Source organism: Leptodactylus fuscus, chromosome 1 (assembly GCF_031893055.1).
Source record: "Leptodactylus fuscus isolate aLepFus1 chromosome 1, aLepFus1.hap2, whole genome shotgun sequence".
Taxonomy (NCBI): Eukaryota; Metazoa; Chordata; class Amphibia; order Anura; family Leptodactylidae; genus Leptodactylus; species Leptodactylus fuscus.
Window position 1 is genome coordinate 12487307 of NC_134265.1, and position 19309 is coordinate 12506615.

At 44.8% G+C, this 19309-nt stretch overlaps 2 protein-coding genes across 3 annotated transcripts in view; both read right to left on the reverse strand.

Annotated features, from left to right (window-relative positions):
* LOC142195323 (uncharacterized) overlaps positions 1–2674 on the reverse strand; it is a gene marked incomplete at its 5' end in the record, with an annotated part of 202381 nt that extends 199707 nt beyond the window's left edge. The window contains one exon of the mRNA XM_075265031.1: positions 2572–2674. Coding sequence (XP_075121132.1) covers positions 2572–2674 — 103 coding nt within the window. The remainder of the gene's footprint in view (positions 1–2571) is intronic.
* A 3732-nt stretch (positions 2675–6406) lies between these two features.
* LOC142190208 (uncharacterized) lies at positions 6407–11506 on the reverse strand. 2 transcript variants are annotated; one of them, XM_075262280.1, is made up of 4 exons: positions 11424–11506; positions 11276–11340; positions 10514–10634; positions 6407–7539 (listed from the first exon to the last, which is right to left on the reverse strand). In XM_075262280.1, the coding sequence occupies exons 1-4, from the start codon at positions 11455–11457 to the stop codon at positions 6461–6463; spliced, it is 1299 nt and encodes a 432-aa protein (XP_075118381.1). In that variant the 5' UTR covers positions 11458–11506; the 3' UTR covers positions 6407–6460. The 2 variants fall into 2 exon arrangements, with proteins under 2 accessions (XP_075118381.1, XP_075118382.1); XM_075262281.1 differs by lacking the exons at positions 10514–10634; positions 11276–11340; positions 11424–11506 and adding an exon at positions 8689–8905.
* Positions 11507–19309: the final 7803 nt, after the last annotated feature.

Sequence of the window (19309 nt, forward strand, 5' to 3'; positions counted from 1 at the left end):
CCCCTGTGTAAGAGTTACTGATAGAGATGAGCAAGTACTGTTCGGATCAGTCGATCCGAACAGCACGCTTGCATAGAAATGAATGGACGTAGCCGGCACGCGGGGGGTTAAGCGCGCTGGCTACATCCAAGCGGAAGTACCAGGTGCATCCATTCATTTCTATGGAGCGTGCTGTTCGGATCGGCTGATCCGAACAGTACTCGCTCATCTCTAGTTACTGATACGTGAGAGACTTGGAGGTAATAATTAAGTATCTTCATTATTGAGGTCTTTTATTAGTCCCTCCATATGTCTCACATATTAGTAACCTTTATATGGGGCACACAGGGGTTAATATGAGTGACATGATGGGGTTTATTCCTATTAATGTGAGGCACATGGAGTTACTAACACTAAACTAATAACCCCAAATGCCTGACATTAATGAGAATAGGAACTAAAGGAAGGGAGCTGTGTGTTTTTTACTTTCAGTTTGCTATCAGCTTCCTCTCCTCCTCGGGGAATGTTTGCAGGGTGCAGATGGCAGGAGCTATCACTATAGCAGGCAGGCAGAGACTTGAGCGATTAAGCTCCACCCCCTGGGTTTCCTGCACCCCTCTCAAAGGGGAGTGTCCTTATGCCTCAGCTCTAGCAGAGCACAGACTTCATTTAACTCTTGCAGGTCCTGTGCTGCTGGTGTGCCAGTGAAATATGGCAGGAGTGCCACTCTTGGCACGTGTGCCAGGGGTTGCTGACGTCTGCTGTAGAGGGTAATATGAATTTTGTGGCTTGCTATGGTCCAAAGTGTATGAGATTGCAGAGATAGTGATGTGAGTTTGGGTTTTGTGGGGGTCCTGGGAAAAATGTATGTGCGCTATTGTGACAAAAAGTAGCCTATTGCGCAATCGAGTGTAGTGACTATGTTTGTGGAAAATTTCAGCCAAATCGGTGGAGCGGGTTTTGCGTGATTGACCGCCAAACATCCGAACATCCAAAGTCACAAACCCACAAACTCACAAACATTTCACATTTATAATATTAATAGGATAGTTGTCCAGGATTAAAAAAAAATATATATATATATTAAACTAAATACCCCCCATCTACTTTATAAATTACTTTTATTATCAAAAGTAAGTATTTACCATCATCACTGGGAGGTTATGTGCCTGCCCCAGGCACATATTTATAGTATTCTGTGACTCTCCATCTCACCGCTTCTGAAGAAGGGGGTCAAATACTATTTCCCTGCTCTCTACTCCCGCCCCCAGCCCTCCCCTTCATCCTCCATCAACTCCCCTCAGTACACTCTTCTCAGATCCGGCTTCTCAAGAGTACATCTCCTTCTGTCACAGTTGTAGCCCTCTTCTGGTCTTACCCAATCACAGGGCGTTTGACCACATCTTGAAGGAACAATTACTTCACCAGGAACGTCCCCTTTCCAGAGCAGTGTGTCTTCAAGTGGTCAAAACCTCAAACGGTTGATCCCTATATAGCTAGGCTCTCCAAGGCTACTATTCTGACTTTTGCAGACTTCGCCTCTTTCAGAGATACCTCAGACAAGAAGGTGGACTCTCTTGCCAAAGCGGCCTGGGCTGGTTCTTCTCTGTGTCCTGCTTTAGACCTCTCTAAAGAAGCTTCCACTATGACAACCGGCTGCTTGTCGCTCAAATTATGAACGCTTCCAAATACCTGTGCGATGCCTCCCTTGAAGCAGCTCACCGTTCTGCCAAGGTGGCCACCAACGCTGTGGCTATGGTTGTGACGTATGGTTCGGATTCATCCGTGGAACGCTGAGGCCGCCTCCAAGAAGGTAGTTGCAACTCTTCCCTTTTTCCGCAATGAACAGAGCCAGCTTTTTGGCAAAGGCATATAGGAGCTCATCTCTGAGGCCTAAGGGGGTAAAAGTTCTCTACTCCCTCAGAGGCATCCCAAGCCCCAGTCATCTTCTTCTAGCCATTTCCAGCACTTCTGCTCCTTTCAGGGTTCCACCTCTCACTCTGGAAGACAGTCTCCTCGGGAATCCTGCTCCAGGAAGCCCTTTCTCAAGCCCAGACCTGCCTGGCAATTCCACTCCAAGCCCTCCAGGCCTTCTGCTTCCAATTCCTCCTCACTATAATTGGGTACTCGCGCAAGGAACTGCTTTCTCCCAACATGTTCCCCAAAGATCTGCGGGGTCTCTTCCAACTTCTTCACCAATGACTTGATTTCATAAAATAAGGCCTCATTGTAGACTTCTTGGATGTGCTGAGTGGGCACCTGGCCGGAACGTAGATACTCCAGGATGTAGCGGAAACACTTCCTCTCCCTAACAATAAAGTACTTGCCCTTAGAGTCCGTGCGGAGCTTGGGTAGGCCATTAGACATATCGAAAAGCTTGGAGCCTTAATACTTCTTCAGAGTCCCAAAAGTTGTTGTATAGTTCTCATCGCTGATATTCAGCTGCACAGCAGGAGACATCTTACTGTATTGCCTGGGTCAGAGGTTCCTAGGAGCCCTGACAGTGTCATACACTATGTATTATACAATATGAGCCACCAAACCCAAAACAAATCTTGAGAGGTTCGCCCATCTCTATTGGTTACTACTCACCTGGGCGGTTCCCTGTAGGAATGTCCTCCTCACATTCCTCATCACCACTCACATACGGCTCTTCCTTTATTGTTATGGATATAACATTAATATCATCCAGATTATTATTTACAATTTATTTATTTACAATTACTATAAATTTACTGGGTAAAAAATATGCAAATCTATTCTCCAGGATGTAATTAGGAGAACAGTGCATTTTGAATGCCGCCCTCTAGAGGGCAGCCTCCTTAAAGGGGTTGTCCCATAACAAGGATCCTATCTATACCTCTTGTTAACGTGGATGTAAGACTTTTCCTAAATACACTGCTTCAGCAAAACTGCTTTGTTTGTCCACTATCTTACTTTATTCAATTCATTGTTGACACAGCCCTTGACTTATCTGCCCAAAAGTCAAGTGATGTATCTGCCTGCTCTCAGGGGGAGGGAGGAGGGGCTAAGTGCAGGGAAGCGAGCCTGTGTTTCTAGCTATTCCTGTGTCTACACCACCTGACCTACCTCCCTGCTCTCAGATAGGGGAGAGGAGCTGCTTTCATTTCATGAACTCGTCTTCTGTTCTCCCAATTATCAGGCTAGCTAATTCAATTGTGTTCATTATGGCAGAGACAGGCAGTATTGTGCATATAGTGTTTGAGGACCTTTGACATCACAAGCCCTTCAGCTGCCCCATAGGATCACGCTATGCGGTGGGCGGAGCTACACACTAATTTGGGGGTGGAGCTAAACGGCAGGTTGCATGAAACCCCGCCCAAATGACGCAAAAAAACAGGAAGAAAGAAGATTTTACAGCAAAGACTGGTGAGTATGCGACGTGGGAATACCCCTTTAACATCATGCATGACTAGGCACACACTCTCCCTGATTTATAAATTTACTTATGTGTAAGACTCTCTCCTAAAATTTTTCGATAAAGTCTCAATCACATTTGTAACTAAATATAATTAGCAATTATAAATGTATATTTATCTAGATTTCCAGGCTAATCAGGTGACCTCCCCAGGCACATTTTCAGATTTATCGGTGACAGTCCATTTCCCCATTTCTGGAAATGGAACGTCACCAATAATAACCCCTCATCCCATCTTCTAGGCACGGAACATCAGTTCCTTCTTGGGGGCCAGCTCCTTCTTTTCTTGATATTTTCCGGCTTCCCATGCCTGCGTAATAAAGCCAGAGTGATGTAAAAGGCGGAGGAGTCGGCCCCACAGGAAGTGATCTCTGGTACCTGGAAGATTCAGACAGGAAAACAGGTAAATAGAATGGGGGGAATTAGTATTGGTCACATTCCATTTCGGAAACGGGAAATGGAACATTACCAGAAAATCTGAGGCAGTCACATGGTAGTTAGTAGTTGTAAGAAAATAGAACAGGAATCTACCTACGTAAACAAATGCAGAAGATGCCAGGAGCTCCAAGAGAACCTCAGAAATCACTCAAAACACTTAAGGTATTTGGGCGCACTTATTAACCCATTAATAGCACTAACAGACCTTTTTTGAAAAAAAAAATATCGGAAAACCCCTTCATTCAGTGCAATATACATACAAAAATTATAACAAGGACCGACAATGCAGACACTTATGAAAATAAAAGGGAATAAGAACAAATAATACCCAAGTTTCTGGGTTCTTGGAGGCTGCTAAGAGTCTTGGTTACAGAATGCCCCCCCCCCCCCCCCCCCGATCTCCTTAGCTGATCTCTCAGATGTGACCAAGAATCTAGGCCTTAGCCTCAGTAAAGCCCAGTGTCCAGCTACCTCTCCCTGCTATGTTGCCCCCCCCCCTCCTTTTACTCCCCACTGCAGGATCCTTTGAAAGAAGGATGTTTTCTTGGCTGTGGGAAAGCTGTGTCTCCCTGCTGGCTCTGGAGGTCATCCAAGGGCACCCCCCTTCAGGGTCACTAAACAAAAACGTCATAAAGCCATATAACAACATCTGCAAGGTTTATGTATGACAAATATAAATAAGCAATTCTACATACAATAATACATATATATCCTACCTAGCCCTGACATCACACAATCTGTCTCTGTGCCTATCACATAGTGCGTGGTACTATTGCATCTGGTCTTTGATGCTTTATACATAGCGGCACACATGGGTAATTAAATGTGATTGCTGCACCGAGACTGACTCGCTTCTGTATTAATAGTGCAGTCAGCAGTACAAACATACACTATCTCTATTTTTTGTCTTTCTCGTACTTTTATGAGCTATAGTAATAAAAGGTAAGTTTTAGATGTTCTTTTCTTTATGAAAAAAAGATAAACAAACATGTTAAAGTAACCCTACACGCATTATCCCCATTATCCAAAAACAGTGTTATTTATCCTGTACGGTGAACACCATAAAAAAATATACCACAATGCGCATAATAATGTGTTTCGGTCACTTTGCATTCACCAAAAAATAGCTATAAAAAGTGATCTAAAAACCATACATAATAATATTGGCATCAATATGAAGTACAACTATAATAATTCCTCTTCAATAGATAATAATTAGTTAATTAATTGACACTGTCCCCTAATGTCTTAAGCCCCCTTGCCACAGAGTAACGCACCGCACATTCAGACACGTAAACACGTGTCAGAGTGAGGCGCTTCAAAACAGATGGGTTAAAAAGCCTCAATTGATTTCAATGTGTAATGCGCGTAAGACGGCACCCATTGAAGTCAATGGGATCTGTTTTGAAGAGCCTCACTCTGACATGTGTTTACGTGTCAGAATGAGCGACACGTTACTCCATGGGAACAGGGCCTTAGATGGAAAAAAAGAACTTTTCCCCAAACGGAGTTCTTTTTTTCTGTCCTATGGGTACTTTTGAGGGGGAAGGTTTTTGCCTCCCCCCATTTATTTTACCTTATTTCTTTTTCTGACCATTTTCTCTTCCCAGTGCCTCCTCTATTGTTGGTTATTCTCTGGTCTCTTCTCTTTTTTATCTATTTGGCTCCACTTGTATCCGGTGGCACTCTTGTGCCGACACCGGCTAATTCCAGCTCTTATTACACTTCAAGTGATGCGGCAGTGCAGGTCATGATTATATGGCATATATATACATTGAATATCTTGTTCCTTTGTTTCTGCACTGGATTAATTGGTCCTATATGTGAATATAACAATTACGCATTGACTCTATAAAGGAGGGCTGTGATTTCTACAATTTTTTTTTACTTAATGTAGATTGTGACCCCCATATAGGGATCACAATGTACATTTTTTTTTCCTATCAGTATGTCTGTAGAATGGGAGGAAATCCACGCAAACACGGGGAGAACATACAAACTCCTTGCAGATGTTGTTCCTGGCGGGATTTGAACCCAGGGCTCCAACGCTGCAATGCTAACCACTGAGCTACTGTGTTGCCCCTATATTTTCAACTATTTGAGTCACTGTAAACGTCCTTCACGAGCACCCTGTCATCCATAGAGGGGTGCAGAGACATTTTTCTACACAATGCATTAAGATTCAGGCCTGGCTTGCAACCATTGACCCAAAAACTTTATAACAATATGTGCCAGTCATCCACTGCTACTGCAAGTATCTCGTAGTCACAACACATCTGGATAGAGGAATCTCATGTAAGACAGAGCAATACCAAGACACTGACAACACTTCCTTCTCTGCTTGTTAGAGAAGGAAATGGGTATCTATCTTTGCACTGTTAGTAACGTGGAAAAGCAAGAAAAAAATGAGCAGAAGGGGGCGCTATGTAAATATATTTTAAGAATTATCTTACATCATTTTTAAATTACAAATCTCTGATTTAAAAATATCTGTATTTAAAAAAAAAATTCAATACTTTTTTAATTGTGAGTGAATTTTCTTTCCGTGCAAGTTCTCTGATGTGCAGATAGAGATGATTTTTGGTTAAAATGATTTACACAGGTTTATGGAAATGGATTCTCTCTGGTATGAACTGTTTGATGGCAAACAAGGTGTGATTTACGACGGAAACATTTCCCACATTCTGAACATGAATATGGCTTCTCCCCTGTATGAGTTGTTTGGTGGTCAACAAGATTGTATTTCCGACTAAAACACTTACCACAATCTGAACATGAATATGGCTTCTCACCTGTGTGAATTATTTTATGTTCAACAAGACTTAATTTATGTCTAAAACTCTTGCCACATTCTGAACATGAATATGACTTCTCACCTGTATGAATCATTTGGTGGCTTACAAGATGGGATTTCTGACTAAAACATCTCCCACATTCTGAGCAGGAATATGGCTTCTCACCTGTATGAATCATTTGGTGGCTTACAAGTTGGGATTTCTGACTAAAACACTTACCACATTCTGAACATGAATATGGCTTCTCCCTTGTGTGAATTTTTTTATGATCAACAAGACTTAATTTATGGCTAAAACTCTTGCCACATTCTGAACATGAATATGGCTTTTCTCCTGTGTGATTTCTCTGATGGGTAACAAGATGTGGTTTTTGGCGAAAACATTTCCCACATTCTGAACATGAAAATGGCTTCTCCCCTGTATGAATGGTTTGGTGGACAACAAGACTTGATTTATAACTAAAACTCTTGCCGCATTCTAAACATAAATATGGCTTCTCTCCTGTGTGAGTTCTCTGATGTCTAATAAGATATTTTTTTTGTTCAAAACATTTCCCACATTCTGAACATGAAAATGACTTCACCCCTGTATGAATTGTTTTGTGTACACAAAGATTTCGTTTCTGTCTAAAACACTTGCCACATTCTGAACATGAATATGGCTTCTCCCCTGTAAGAATTCTCTGTTGTAGATTTTGCCTATCAGTCTGTGAAGTATGAGTAGGTAGGACGTGTATAGTAGGATCAGACGATCGATCTTTGCTGTGAAGGGATGAGAGTATATCTGGGATAATGACATGTTCTTCATATGGATCTTGTGTGATACCATGATCCTCTGCTTTATAATCTGTAGATATCAGTTGTCCCTCTGAACTCCTGGTACAGTCATCTGACAAGAAGAAAAATTATTTTACTATTTTTGCATAATACAGTCTTAAAGGGGCTCTATCACTAGGAAAAGTCATTTTTAACTAATCACATCTTTGCGCAGCCTTTAGAAATGCTATTCCACAACTACCTTTAGTATGTAAATTGCCTCAGTGGTTTCTGAATAAATCTGTTTTTATTCATATGCTAATTAGTCTGGTGCATGATAGATTGTGCACAGCTTTCCCTGTTATTTTCTATGGGAGACTGCTGCTGATGATGACTCAGCTTCCTGTTTGCCTCACACACATAGAAGATAATAGCAGAGAGGAGGCTGCTGGGAACTTCCTGAGCTGGCTGGAGGCTCCTTAGCATATGAATAAAAACGGACTTATTCAGAGACCACTGAGGCAATCTACATACTAAAGGTAAGTGTAAAGTAGCATTTCTAAAGCCTATGCAAGGATGTGATTAGTTAAAAATGACTTTTCCCAGTGATAGAGCCCCTTTAAGGATATGTTCACATGACTGAATTGTTCCAAGCTGCAAATTTCAGCTTTAGTAGTGTTTCTTAGATGAAAATTTCAGCTTCAGCAATTTGAAGCTGAATTTTTCCACACCTGTGAGACAGTATTTTTATGCCCCCCTAACCTTTTAATGGGAATTATTAAGCAAATCTTTAAAAACGTAACAATAGACCTCAGAGCATAGACCAGTAGATCATGATGTTCGGCCACCAGGCTGTTCTCCAGTTTCCCACTTATGTGGTGAGGCCGGCATCTTGATCGGTCCATGTTGTGCGGCGCCGGTCACTGCTCTTTTCTAGTGAAATGCTCAGTGTAGAATGAGATTAGTCATTGTAGTCAGAGCCACAGGATCGGGGAGGGGGATAGTGTTGGAGTCTTTAACTGGAGATGGTGATCAGAATAGACAACGGGAAGTAGAGCAAGCCAGGCTTAATGAATATATGTGAGAGTGTCTCATGAAGCAGCACTGTCTGCAGTCTGAGTGCCCATATCATTGTTGTAATACAGTCTTTCATTTCTATAATGTCCCCTTGTGGCTGGGGGCGTTATAGGGGCCAGAGAAAATTGGGGGTTGTTGAAGCGGTTTAGCAGGGCTACGGTTGATTTGTGTTTTCCTAATATTTTAAACTAAAATCAAAACCTACCTACTACAGTACATCGATTATATTGTTCTTCTTCCTGCCTTGTTTGATTTATCATGGCTTTCATACCCTGGATTGTGGTCGATTGTTCAATGGTTTTTGATAGCCTTCCCATCGTCATATTTGTGTGAATGTTGATTTAGTATTGTGGCAACGCTGCTAACTAAAAAGAGAAATCGTTTGCATGTTACCGAACGCGGTGACTTACAGGTGTTTTTGAGTAAATTCGAGCCTGATATTAAGAAACTTGTTAAAAGTCATCAAATTCACCTTCACATTAGATTAGTTTTAAAGTTGAAATTGCAATGCTTTATGTAATTTGAATAAAAGTTTTTCTCAATTTTATTTCTAAAGTTGCGTTTTATCGCTTTCATTCGAACAGTCTCAATTAAAATGTAAGTTTGAACTCAGAAACCAGATAAGACTCCTATGGCTGCTATAATTAAATTAAAGCAATGATTGTGATTTTTTTTAAGATGTGGTACAGTTAAAAAATTTTAGGGGCGCTAGAAAATAATTGATACTCAAAGTGGGCGGAAGATGAAGTAGGTTTGAGAACCTCTGTTGTAATATAATGGTATTGCAGTGTATCCTAATAGTGAGCAGAAGGTCACATGGTAAGCTCCCCTCCCGGGACTATAAACATAGACAAAAAAGATTAATAAAATATTTAAAAATATTATCGATAACAAACAGAGGAATCATTTACAGCGGTCACTTACCGAAAAAACTGAGTATGTGATCTGCGAGTGTGTTTCGACTTAAAGGGATTCTACCATTAAAATCACATTTTTTCTCATTCACATGTAGGAATAGCCTTAAAATAGGCTATTCTTCTCCTACCTTTAGATGTCTTCTTTGCGCCACCGTTTGGTAGAAATCCCGGTTTTCATCTGTATGCAAATGAGTTCTCTCACAGCACTGGGGGCGGTCCTCAGCGCTCAAACAGCACTGGGGGCATCTCCAATGTTGCGAGAGAACTCTCCATCGATACCTCCATCTTCTTCAGGAACGGCCTCTCTGCGCATCTTCTTCTGGAGCTGGGTTCAAACTTCTAGGCCTCGGGCAAAGCCGACTGCGCATGCCCACAGGTCAAAAGAAAATGGCCGCTTACTTACTGTGTAAGCGGTCATTTTTCTTGTGGCAGCGGGCATACACAGTCTTCTCTAGTCTGAGGCCTAGAAGATTGAAAACCAGGACGGAAGAAGACACATGGAGAGGGCGTTCCAGAAGAAGATGTAAGCATCGCTGGAAAGTTCTCTCGCAGCATTGGGGACGCCCCCCCAGTGCTATATGAGCGCTGGGGACCGCCCCCAGTACTGCGTGAGAACTCATTTGCATACCGAAGAAAACCGGGATTTCTACCGAATGGTGGCGCGGAGAAGACATCTAAAGGTAGGAGAAGAATAGCCTTTCTTAAAGCTATTCCTACGTGTTATCGAGAAAAAAAGGGTACCCAATGATAGGATCCCTTTAATGTCCAAAATCAGCTCCTGAGCGACCATCATGTTTAAAGACCTGACATCTGCCGTAATAGAATGACGGGAAAGCTAAAGAGTCCAATGTGAAATGAGTCCTGTAAGTCCGTGCCAGAGAAACACAATCCATGGCTGACTTATTACAGCCAACTAAGTGACACAATACTTTAGGATGTCAGGAATTTTTAGGTCTATTTTCCACATTTACTACATTGGGATCAATCTCATCAAGTGATCTGGATCTTCCCCTAATTCTGTACAAGAAGGCAGAATGCAAGGATTCAACATAACATTGTTGCAGTGAATGAGGAGAATCTGAGACTCTGCTTTATATAGTGGTGGGTCCTCACCTGGGCGGTTCCCTGTATGAAGGTCTTCTTCACACTCCTCATTGCCTCTCACATAGGGATCTTCTTCTATCATTACATCTCGAGAATTAATATTGTCCAGAGCTTTATCATCATTCGAAATCTGTGAAACAAATATAAAGAAAACAGGAGAAGTTTTTCAATATACAGCTGAAATTATATGAGAACCTGGACATAGATATTAGATGACGGCTCAGTGACAACCTCCAGGACCTCATACACATGTATACTCGGCATGGCTGGACCTGCTTTAGGTTGTGTCAGTGGAGGAGATCAGATTCTACCAGATACATACGGGGTTTTTTTTGTCAACAGGGCACACTCCCTAGCTTTTCGATCTTTTTTGAGTATCTACGACCATACAGTGACCCCTCATGACAGACTTATGAACTTCCCAAAGGCTGGAGTCAGAGGAGACTGAGTGCACATTATGACTAAAATACTCCAGTAACTGGGTGTGAAGGATAGCACAGGGTGATTGAGAATGGAAGAGGGACTCATTCAACCGCCAGTGACAGTGTTTAGTCAAGATTAGTCAGATTAGGGGGACGATGTAATTGAGACAGGCGTGTGTTCGGACCAGTAAATGGGGCCAATGTCTGCATCGGTTCTATGGTCAGCTTTATCCTCCATCTCCTCCTGACATTAAACAGGTATAAAACATCTAATACTGCTGGATAACCCAAGACTGACCACAAGGACTTCACAGCCCGTCTACACATCATAGGGAATATCTCCACCTACCTGATCATCCTGTAGAAGAAGAGGACTGGGACATCTCTCCGGTGTTGTCATCTTACTTGATCTACCTGTTGGAAACACAGACAGGGACTGAATTCATTCTGTACATACAAATAATGGAAGTCCATGTGTATATAGTCATGTCTATTACCTGCTGATGTGAGGGGCTGGTGGTCCTCCATCATCACCTCCTTGTACAGATCCTTGTGTCCTTCTAAATACTCCCCCTCTTCCATAGAGGAGTAGACAGCGACATCCTGACACCTTATAGGAACCTGACAACACAATGATACAGTCATCACCCCGACCCCTCCAGTTACTGTATAATGTCCCAGTATCCCCAGCAGTGTCACCTCTCCAGTCAGCAGCTCCAGCATCTTGTTGGTGAGTTCTAGGATCTTCTGTCCATTGATCTCCTCCTGTATCAGGAAGTGAGGTGGAGGCCCCGGGATTGGGCTCAGGGTTCCTCCATATCCTTCATACACAGAAGCCTGACAGCGCCCACTAGAGGTCTTCTTCACTACTGTGTAATCCTGGTTATGGGAAGACACATTAATAAATCTCACTACATACATGTCCAGAGTCCATCACCTCTCCAGTCATATCATCTGTTATTACTATAGATAAGAATGATGTAATGATGACATCATCAGAATCTCTCACCTCTCCAGTAAGCTGGTAGATGATCTCTAGGGTGAGATTTAATAGACTTTCTGCCATCTTGTTCCTGTCTCTTTCCATCCTTGATGGATCAATCAGGAATATTTTCTTAAATAGAAGATACTGAGAGGATTCTATATTGTAGGAACCTGAATGGAGAGAAGATGAGAGTGTAAAAACCTCACAAGATCCCATGTAATAAATTGGATTAGTAGGGAGTATGAGGGGGGCTTCCGGTTCAGGCTCTAGTATGTGAAGATACATGGCACATTCCTCCTTAGTATCAGACTCCTTTGCTGACCTGTAAGATGGAACAATTTCCACATAATCCTTTGTTAGGGTCACAATATCTGTATTTACTATCAGGATTTCTTATCTCTTACAGATGTAGATGAAGCTTTTCCTCCTTCAGTCTAGGTCACACCAAGGTAAATACCATGATGGCAGATTTCTTCTTTCTTCAGCCCCGACTACTATTTACCTCTATGGGAGGGATGGAAACAGCCCAGAACAACCTCAGATGGCAAAAGACACAAATATTGTCATCTCAGCCATGGAAGGAAAAGTCCTTAAAGCAGCCGAGTCCTGAGACAACTAGAATCCTGCCATCAGCTCAAATAGCGGACCTTTGATTATGTGATAATCATGTAATCAGTTTGCCAGAACTGTGAACGACCACCCTATATATACCTCCTCCTGTATAGTAAACGTGGTGACAGGACCTGTGATGATGTCACATGTGTGGGAGGAGTCAATGAGTCACATGATCGGGTTCTGCTGTTATAGTTTTCTCTGCTGAAGATAAAGGACCTGTGATGATGTCATAGTCATGTGATCAGTTGGTTTTATAGGAGTCACATGAGCAGGTTTTAGGATCTGTTCTGGAAGAGCTAAAGTTATGCGTGTGATGTGTATGTAGTGGAGCCGACCGTGTGTGATATGTATGTAGTGGAGTCATTTGTGTGTGACGTGTATGTAGCTGAGCTGTCTGTGTGACATGCAGGGTCGGACTGGCCCGCCAGGGCACCAGGGAATCCCCCGAAGCAGGAGCCTGATTGAAATGTCAGGGCCCCCGATCGGGCCCCTAACCATCCCAATCTGCATGATCATGGGCTGGATCGGCATGGTTAGGGGCCCGATCAAAGCCCTGACATTTCAATCGGGCCCCTGCCCAGGTCAGAGGAGGATTAGGTGAGGCTACATGAAAATGGCTGGCTGCCGGCGTAGCTGTTAGGATTGGGTCCCGCAGGCTGCTATCATAGCGCACAGCGCCACCTGCGGGTCAGTCTAACCATCCAGCTTTCACCTTACTGAGCATGCTCAGACGTATTGGAGCCGCTCACAAGCTAAGTGCCATTTCTCCCCTACTGAGCATGAGCGGTGAGGTCATGGCCACCGCCCCTATTGGGTGGGGACTTCCCTTTAAATAGTGTGAGCCGATGCCTGCCGGGTGCTCACACTTTGACTTTGCATGCAGGGTTTTTCTGTCCGCTTGAGAAGTCGGACATCTTCACTTGCGGACAGGGAAGGACGGGCACGGAGTGCAAAACAACGCACCTAATGACCATTGAAATAAATGACAGGTGTCACGGACACAGCTAGTGTCCGCTCCTAATGTCCGTGACAGATTTTGAGCGGACACTACCTGTCGGACACCGATGGTAGTGTGAACGCTCCCTAAGACAAGAAAAGTCAGCACACCTAGAGGGAAGGGAGAAGAAAAGGAAAAAAAAGGGGAGGAGGGGGGGAGGGTTTGTAAGGAGAGAGAATGAAGAAAAGGAGAGATATTCAGAGAAAAACAAACAACAAAACAACAATAGACAATTAATCCCAATCAAAGCTAATCTAATATTGGGGTAGAAATAACAGTGGGACAACCCACTAAAGCAGGTCTCGAGGGCGCACCGCAGTACACACCCGGAGAGCTGCAAATCCTAACTAATGGGGGGAAGGTAAGGCAACAATCAAGAGCACCCCATAACTCAAGCAGTAAAACAAGGTGCCAAAAAGGCAGCTAATGGATAAAGGGGTCCAGAACCATAGGCGGAGAATCCAGCCACAAGGGATGAATACGCCGCCTAGGGCGGGCCGCGCAACAGCCAGCCACCCCGAATCGGAAGGCCCGCTGACTAATTCTGAATATCTCCTGCATTCTTTTTTGTTAGCTCTTAAAAGGGTTAATAAAAAATCCAGTCCTGTGAGTGACCACCTACCTCCTCCTGTACAGTAACCGTGGTGACAGGACCTGTGGTGATGTCACATGTGTGGGAGAAATCAATGAGTCACATGATCAGGTTCTGCTGTTATAGCTTTATCTTGCTCAGTAGATGCTAAATCTTAGTGAGATAAAGGACCTGTGATGATGTCATAGTCATGTCATCAGTTGGATTTATAGTAGTCATCACATGACCAAGTGTTACAGATCTCTGTACTGGATGAGCTAAACTTATGTGTGTGATGTGTATGTAGCGGTGCCCTGTGTGTGTAACGGGCTGGGTTGCTCCGCTGCCTTAAATCGCAGCTAATGTGAACAACAGCCTATTAATGCAGTGAGTTTAAGGATCACTGGATTCTCAGCGGCTTGTATATATCCAAATGTCCTCCACTTCTCCCAAAGGGGATGAGGCTCCAAGACAGAAAGCATACCTCCCAACCGTCCCGATTTCCGCGGGACATTCACGATTCCGGTGACATTTCCCGTGGTCCTGGTTGGAGGGAGGTATGTCCCGATTTCAACTCAGATCTGCGTCCAGAGGACACAGATCTGAGTTGAACATATACGCGGCTGAAGCAAGGAGCTGGCACAGTTCAGCTCCTTGCTTCACCGCTGAACGCCGCCTACTGGCTTGTAGACACGATGTGATGACGTCACATCGCGTCTACAACTGTGCGCTAGTGAGAGAGAGAGGCGCACAGAGAGCAGTGGGGGAACGAGGAGAAGGTAAGTGTAATGTGGAGGTGGAACGTGAAACTGGGGCAGATGAAGGAGAGGATGACATGACACTGGGGGCAGAGATGTGGGGGACATGAATCTGAGGGCAGAGATGGAGGGGACATGAATCTGAGGGCAGAGATGGAGGGGACATGAATCTGGGGGCAGAGATGGGGGACATGAATCTGGGGGCAGAGATGGGGGACATGAATCTGGGGGCAGAGATAGAGGGACATGAATCTGGGGGCAGAGATGGAGGGGACATGAATCTGGGGGCAGAGATGGAGGGGACATGAATCTGGGGGCAGAGATGGAGGGGACATGAATCTGGGGGCAGAGATGGGGGGACATGAATCTGGGGGCAGAGATGGGGGGGACATGAATCTGGGGGCAGAGATGGGGGGACATGAATCTGGGGCAGAGATGGAGGGGACATGAATCTGGGGGCAGAGATGGAGGGGACATGAATCTGGGGGCAGAGATGGAGGGGACATGAATCTGGGGGCAGAGATGGGGGACATGAATCAGGGGACATGAAACTGGGGGCAGATGAAGGATGTATATGAAACTGGGGGAGAGATAGAGGGGGGACATATAATTTACGGGTGACTGTAGGAGGATTATACTTTGTGCGGGCACATGAAAAATTAATGAGAATGGGCGGAGTCAACACAAAAGTGGGCTGGGCTAAATTCGCCACACATTTTGTCCCTCTTTCGGTTCTTCAAAAGTTGGGAGGTATGGGAAAGATTCTCAAAAAAAAGTATGTCCAGCAACCATTGAATAAAATATAACTTTTACTTTATCAAAAAATAAAAAAGGAAACATCTTACATGCTCCAGGAAAAATACATGCTTCTGTCTTGTTCCTGGAGCATGTAAGATGTTTCCTTTTTATTTTTTGATAAAGTAAAAGTTATATTTTATTCAATGGTTGCTGGACATACTTTTTTGAGAATGTTTGAACATTGTTGACCCTTTGCAGTCAGGGTTTTGTCCGATGCAACCATATCGGATCTACAATTGAGTCTGATGTAGCATTCATCTTTTGTATTTAGGTATGGGAAAGGGTCGTCCAAGCGCAGGCACTTCACCTGCAGGGATTGCAACATTCCGCTTCCTGACGGATACGAATTTAATAGATGCCGTCAGTGTCGGGCCCCTCCTCCTGAGGAACCTGCCTTTCATGGGAGTAGGGAGTCGCGGCCATTAACGTATACTTCTGATGAAGGTTCCAACACTGTTAAAATTTCTGTTGAAGAAGATTCTGTCTCTCCAAAACCGCATTTCCAATGGAGAAAATGTCAAAGTTATGTAAGTCCATGCGCCCAGGCGGGCGCGATGTTGACAATGGGGAAGCCTCAGATTCCACCTATAGAAGGTTTAGGGCCTTCCAAATGGATCCAGCCCTGGTCAAAGCTATTGAAGCAGAATGGAAGCGCCTAGACAGTGCATTTTTTCAATCCAAAAAATTTAAGCTGATGTTTCCCTTAGTGGGAAGTGGATGAACCAGCTGGTTTCCACCGCCAAAGGTTGATTTCGCTGTGTCCAAACTCTCCAGGCGTACCGTTGTTCCATCCGAAGATGGGTCCAATTTGTCATACGCCATGGATAGACACTCAGAGTGTGTCTTGAGGCGTATTCACACTGCAGCTGCCTCTCGGGCTTCCATAGGTATAGCCTCCTTTGAAGTTTCTAACAGCCTACAGTCAAGCCTGGCGAAATTACAGTGGGATATTGATGATCTACCGATTTTCTGTCCGAAGCTTCCACATACCAAGTGAAAGCAGCAGCCAAGGGTATGGCTTCATCAGCTGCCACCAGAAGGCCTCTCTGGCTCAAGCTGTGGAAGGCAGACAATGCCTCTAAATATAACATCTGTGGTCTTCCATTTGAACCCGGCAGACTGTTTGGCAGACAGTTGGATGAGATCATGGAGGGGCTGGCAGATAGCAAGGGAAAGTCCCTTCCTCAGTCCTACAGAGGTAGGCCCGGTACATCATCTCGTGTTAGAAGTTCCCAGCACCAGTCTTCTTCCAGGCCACAGTATGCCAGAAGATCTGGGTTCCAGTCCAGGGGATCTGGCCGTCGTTTCTCCAAGGAGGAACCAAAGAAGTCGTCTTTTTGACAATCACTGTACCCCTCCTGTGGAGAGCTCTCCACCCGTCGGAGGTCGCCTAAAAAGCTTTCTTCCAGCCTGGCGCCAAAATATCCAGAACCCTTGGGTCCTCCAACTAATTTAACACGGATACCGCATAGATTTCGTGTCTCCTCCAAGTGTCAGATATATCGCAACCCGCTCTTTCTCCAGTCAAAAACAAGTGTGCCTGGAAGGCATGATCCAAGAGTATCTGGACAAGGCGGTTCTGGAACCAGTGCCTCGAGACGAGAGAGGCGCAAGCGTGTATTCTACAGTCTTCCTGGTACAAAAAGCATCAGGAGGCTGGAGGATGATAATCGACCTCAGGAACCTGAACCGTTTCATCCGCAAGTTACATTTCCACATGGAAACTATAAAATCAGTAGTCGTTTTTCTGCAACGTGGCGACGTCCTCGCCACCTTGGATCTCAAGGATGCCTATCTCCACATTCCGATTTTTCCTCCCCACAAGAAATATCTGAGAATAGCCGTGCTATTAGCGGTCAATTATGTCATCTTCAGTTTGCGGCCCTGCCGTTCAGCATGACCTCAGCTTTTTATGTCTTCACGAAAGTCATAGCACCCATTGCTGCTTACCTCAGGCTTAAAGGGTTATTCATAGTCCAATATCTGGACGATTGGCTGTTGAAAGCTCATTCAGAGGAGCTACTAAGAAACCAAATACAAGTGACCACCTCCTTCCTCCAGAACCTCGGGTGGATAATCAACTGGGATAAGTCAGACGTTGTACCCTCCACAAGGAAGACTTACCTAGGGTGCTTCCTAGATTCCATCCAGATGACAGTATCCCTTCCTCCTCAGAGGAAGTAGAAAATCAGGACAGCAGTCAACCATCTCTTCCAGGGGCGCTGGGTGTCAATCCGAACGACCATGAAGGTCCTTGGTCTCATGTCAGCGGCTGCGGACGCAGTCCCTTGGGCACTTTAGCACATGCGTCCTCTCCAGAGTGAGGTCCTCCAGTTGTGGAACTGCAGCCCTCTAAGTTTGGATTCCCTGATCCACCTATCCCTCAAAACCCGTCTGTCACTCAGGTGATGGTCCCATCTAAAAGACGGAAGGTCCACGGTCCAGCCAGTCTAGACCCTGTTGACTACGGATGCATCTCTTATCGGTTGGGAAGCCCATCTAGACGAGATGCACGCGAAAGGGACATTGGTTGGAGAAGGCCAAGTCATCCAATTGGCGCGAGATCAGAGCCATCTACCTGGGGCTTTTACATTTTGCCCCCTTACTTCGGGGCAAGGAAGTGAAAGTATGTTCGGACAACCTAACCACAGTCCTCTACCTGAACAAGCAGGGAGGTACCAGGTCCCCTGCCCTTCTGAGGGAAACAGATCTTATTTTCTCCTGGGCAGAAAAAGAATCTCACACATCTCATGGCGGTCCACATCAAAGGGTCCTTGAACGTGTTGGCAGACCCAGTTAAGTCGGGGTCTGACTGTGTCAGGTGAATGGTCTCTGAACAAACAAATTTTTCATCAAATTACCGAGATGAGGGAATTCCAAAGTTGATGATGGCCACCAAGTACAGTGCCAAGGTGGAGAAGTTTTGTTCCCTCTATCTGGAGGACGAGCCCTTGGCAGTAGATGCCCTGTCGATTCCATGGAGGTTCAGGTTTAAGTGGAAGCTATCTGGGGTACTTATCCAATACCACTCTCTTCACCATCTGTGCCAGAGTGGCCTTCTCAGGCTGAAGCCATTCCAGGTCATGCGTCTGGGATCGGGGTGGCAGACTCTCAGAGAAATCAAGAGACGCGCTCTCCCAGCACGTACATGCATGTTTACACCAAAACGTGCCAGGATCTCACCTCTCAGTTTACAGTAGTCCTTAGCCTCCCGTTCACACAGGTCTAGTAGACCATTTGAGGTTCCCTGATGAAAGGTGCCACTACATCGGCCCACTGATCCCTTGGCAACTTCTCGCGCTTAGCCACTCGCTCAAAAACCCTAAGATATGCCTCAAGTCATCTGTGGACGTTATCTTTTGTAGGAAACTCTGCACGGCAGGTCGGGCAGCGGTCTGTAGCCTCTGAGTCTCTTTTGGACCAGAACACTCTGGTCAAAGCCTTGCTGAGCTGTGTCCGCATCTCCATAAGCCACATAAGTTCACCTCCTGCTACTGTGCTTGCGCTTGCTGCTGTCGCCTCTCGGCTTCTATCAGCTTTTTGCTGCTGTGCCTGAGTCTGCTGCTGCTATAGGATGACCTTCCCAAACTGTTTTACAAAGTCCTCTATGGTGGCTGTCTCCTTTTTAACCTCTAAGCTTTCACCCAGGACAAAGGAGA

Coding starts and splice junctions, on each gene's coding strand:
- LOC142190208 (XM_075262280.1), bottom strand. CDS start 11,457: ATGATGGAGGACCACCAGCCCCTCACATCAGCAG. Junction 11,341..11,423: donor CCAGCCCCTCACATCAGCAG/GTAATAGACATG, acceptor TGTTTCCAACAG/GTAGATCAAGTAAGATGACA. Junction 7,540..10,513: donor TCATACAGGGAACCGCCCAG/GTGAGGACCCAC, acceptor TCTTCTTGTCAG/ATGACTGTACCAGGAGTTCA.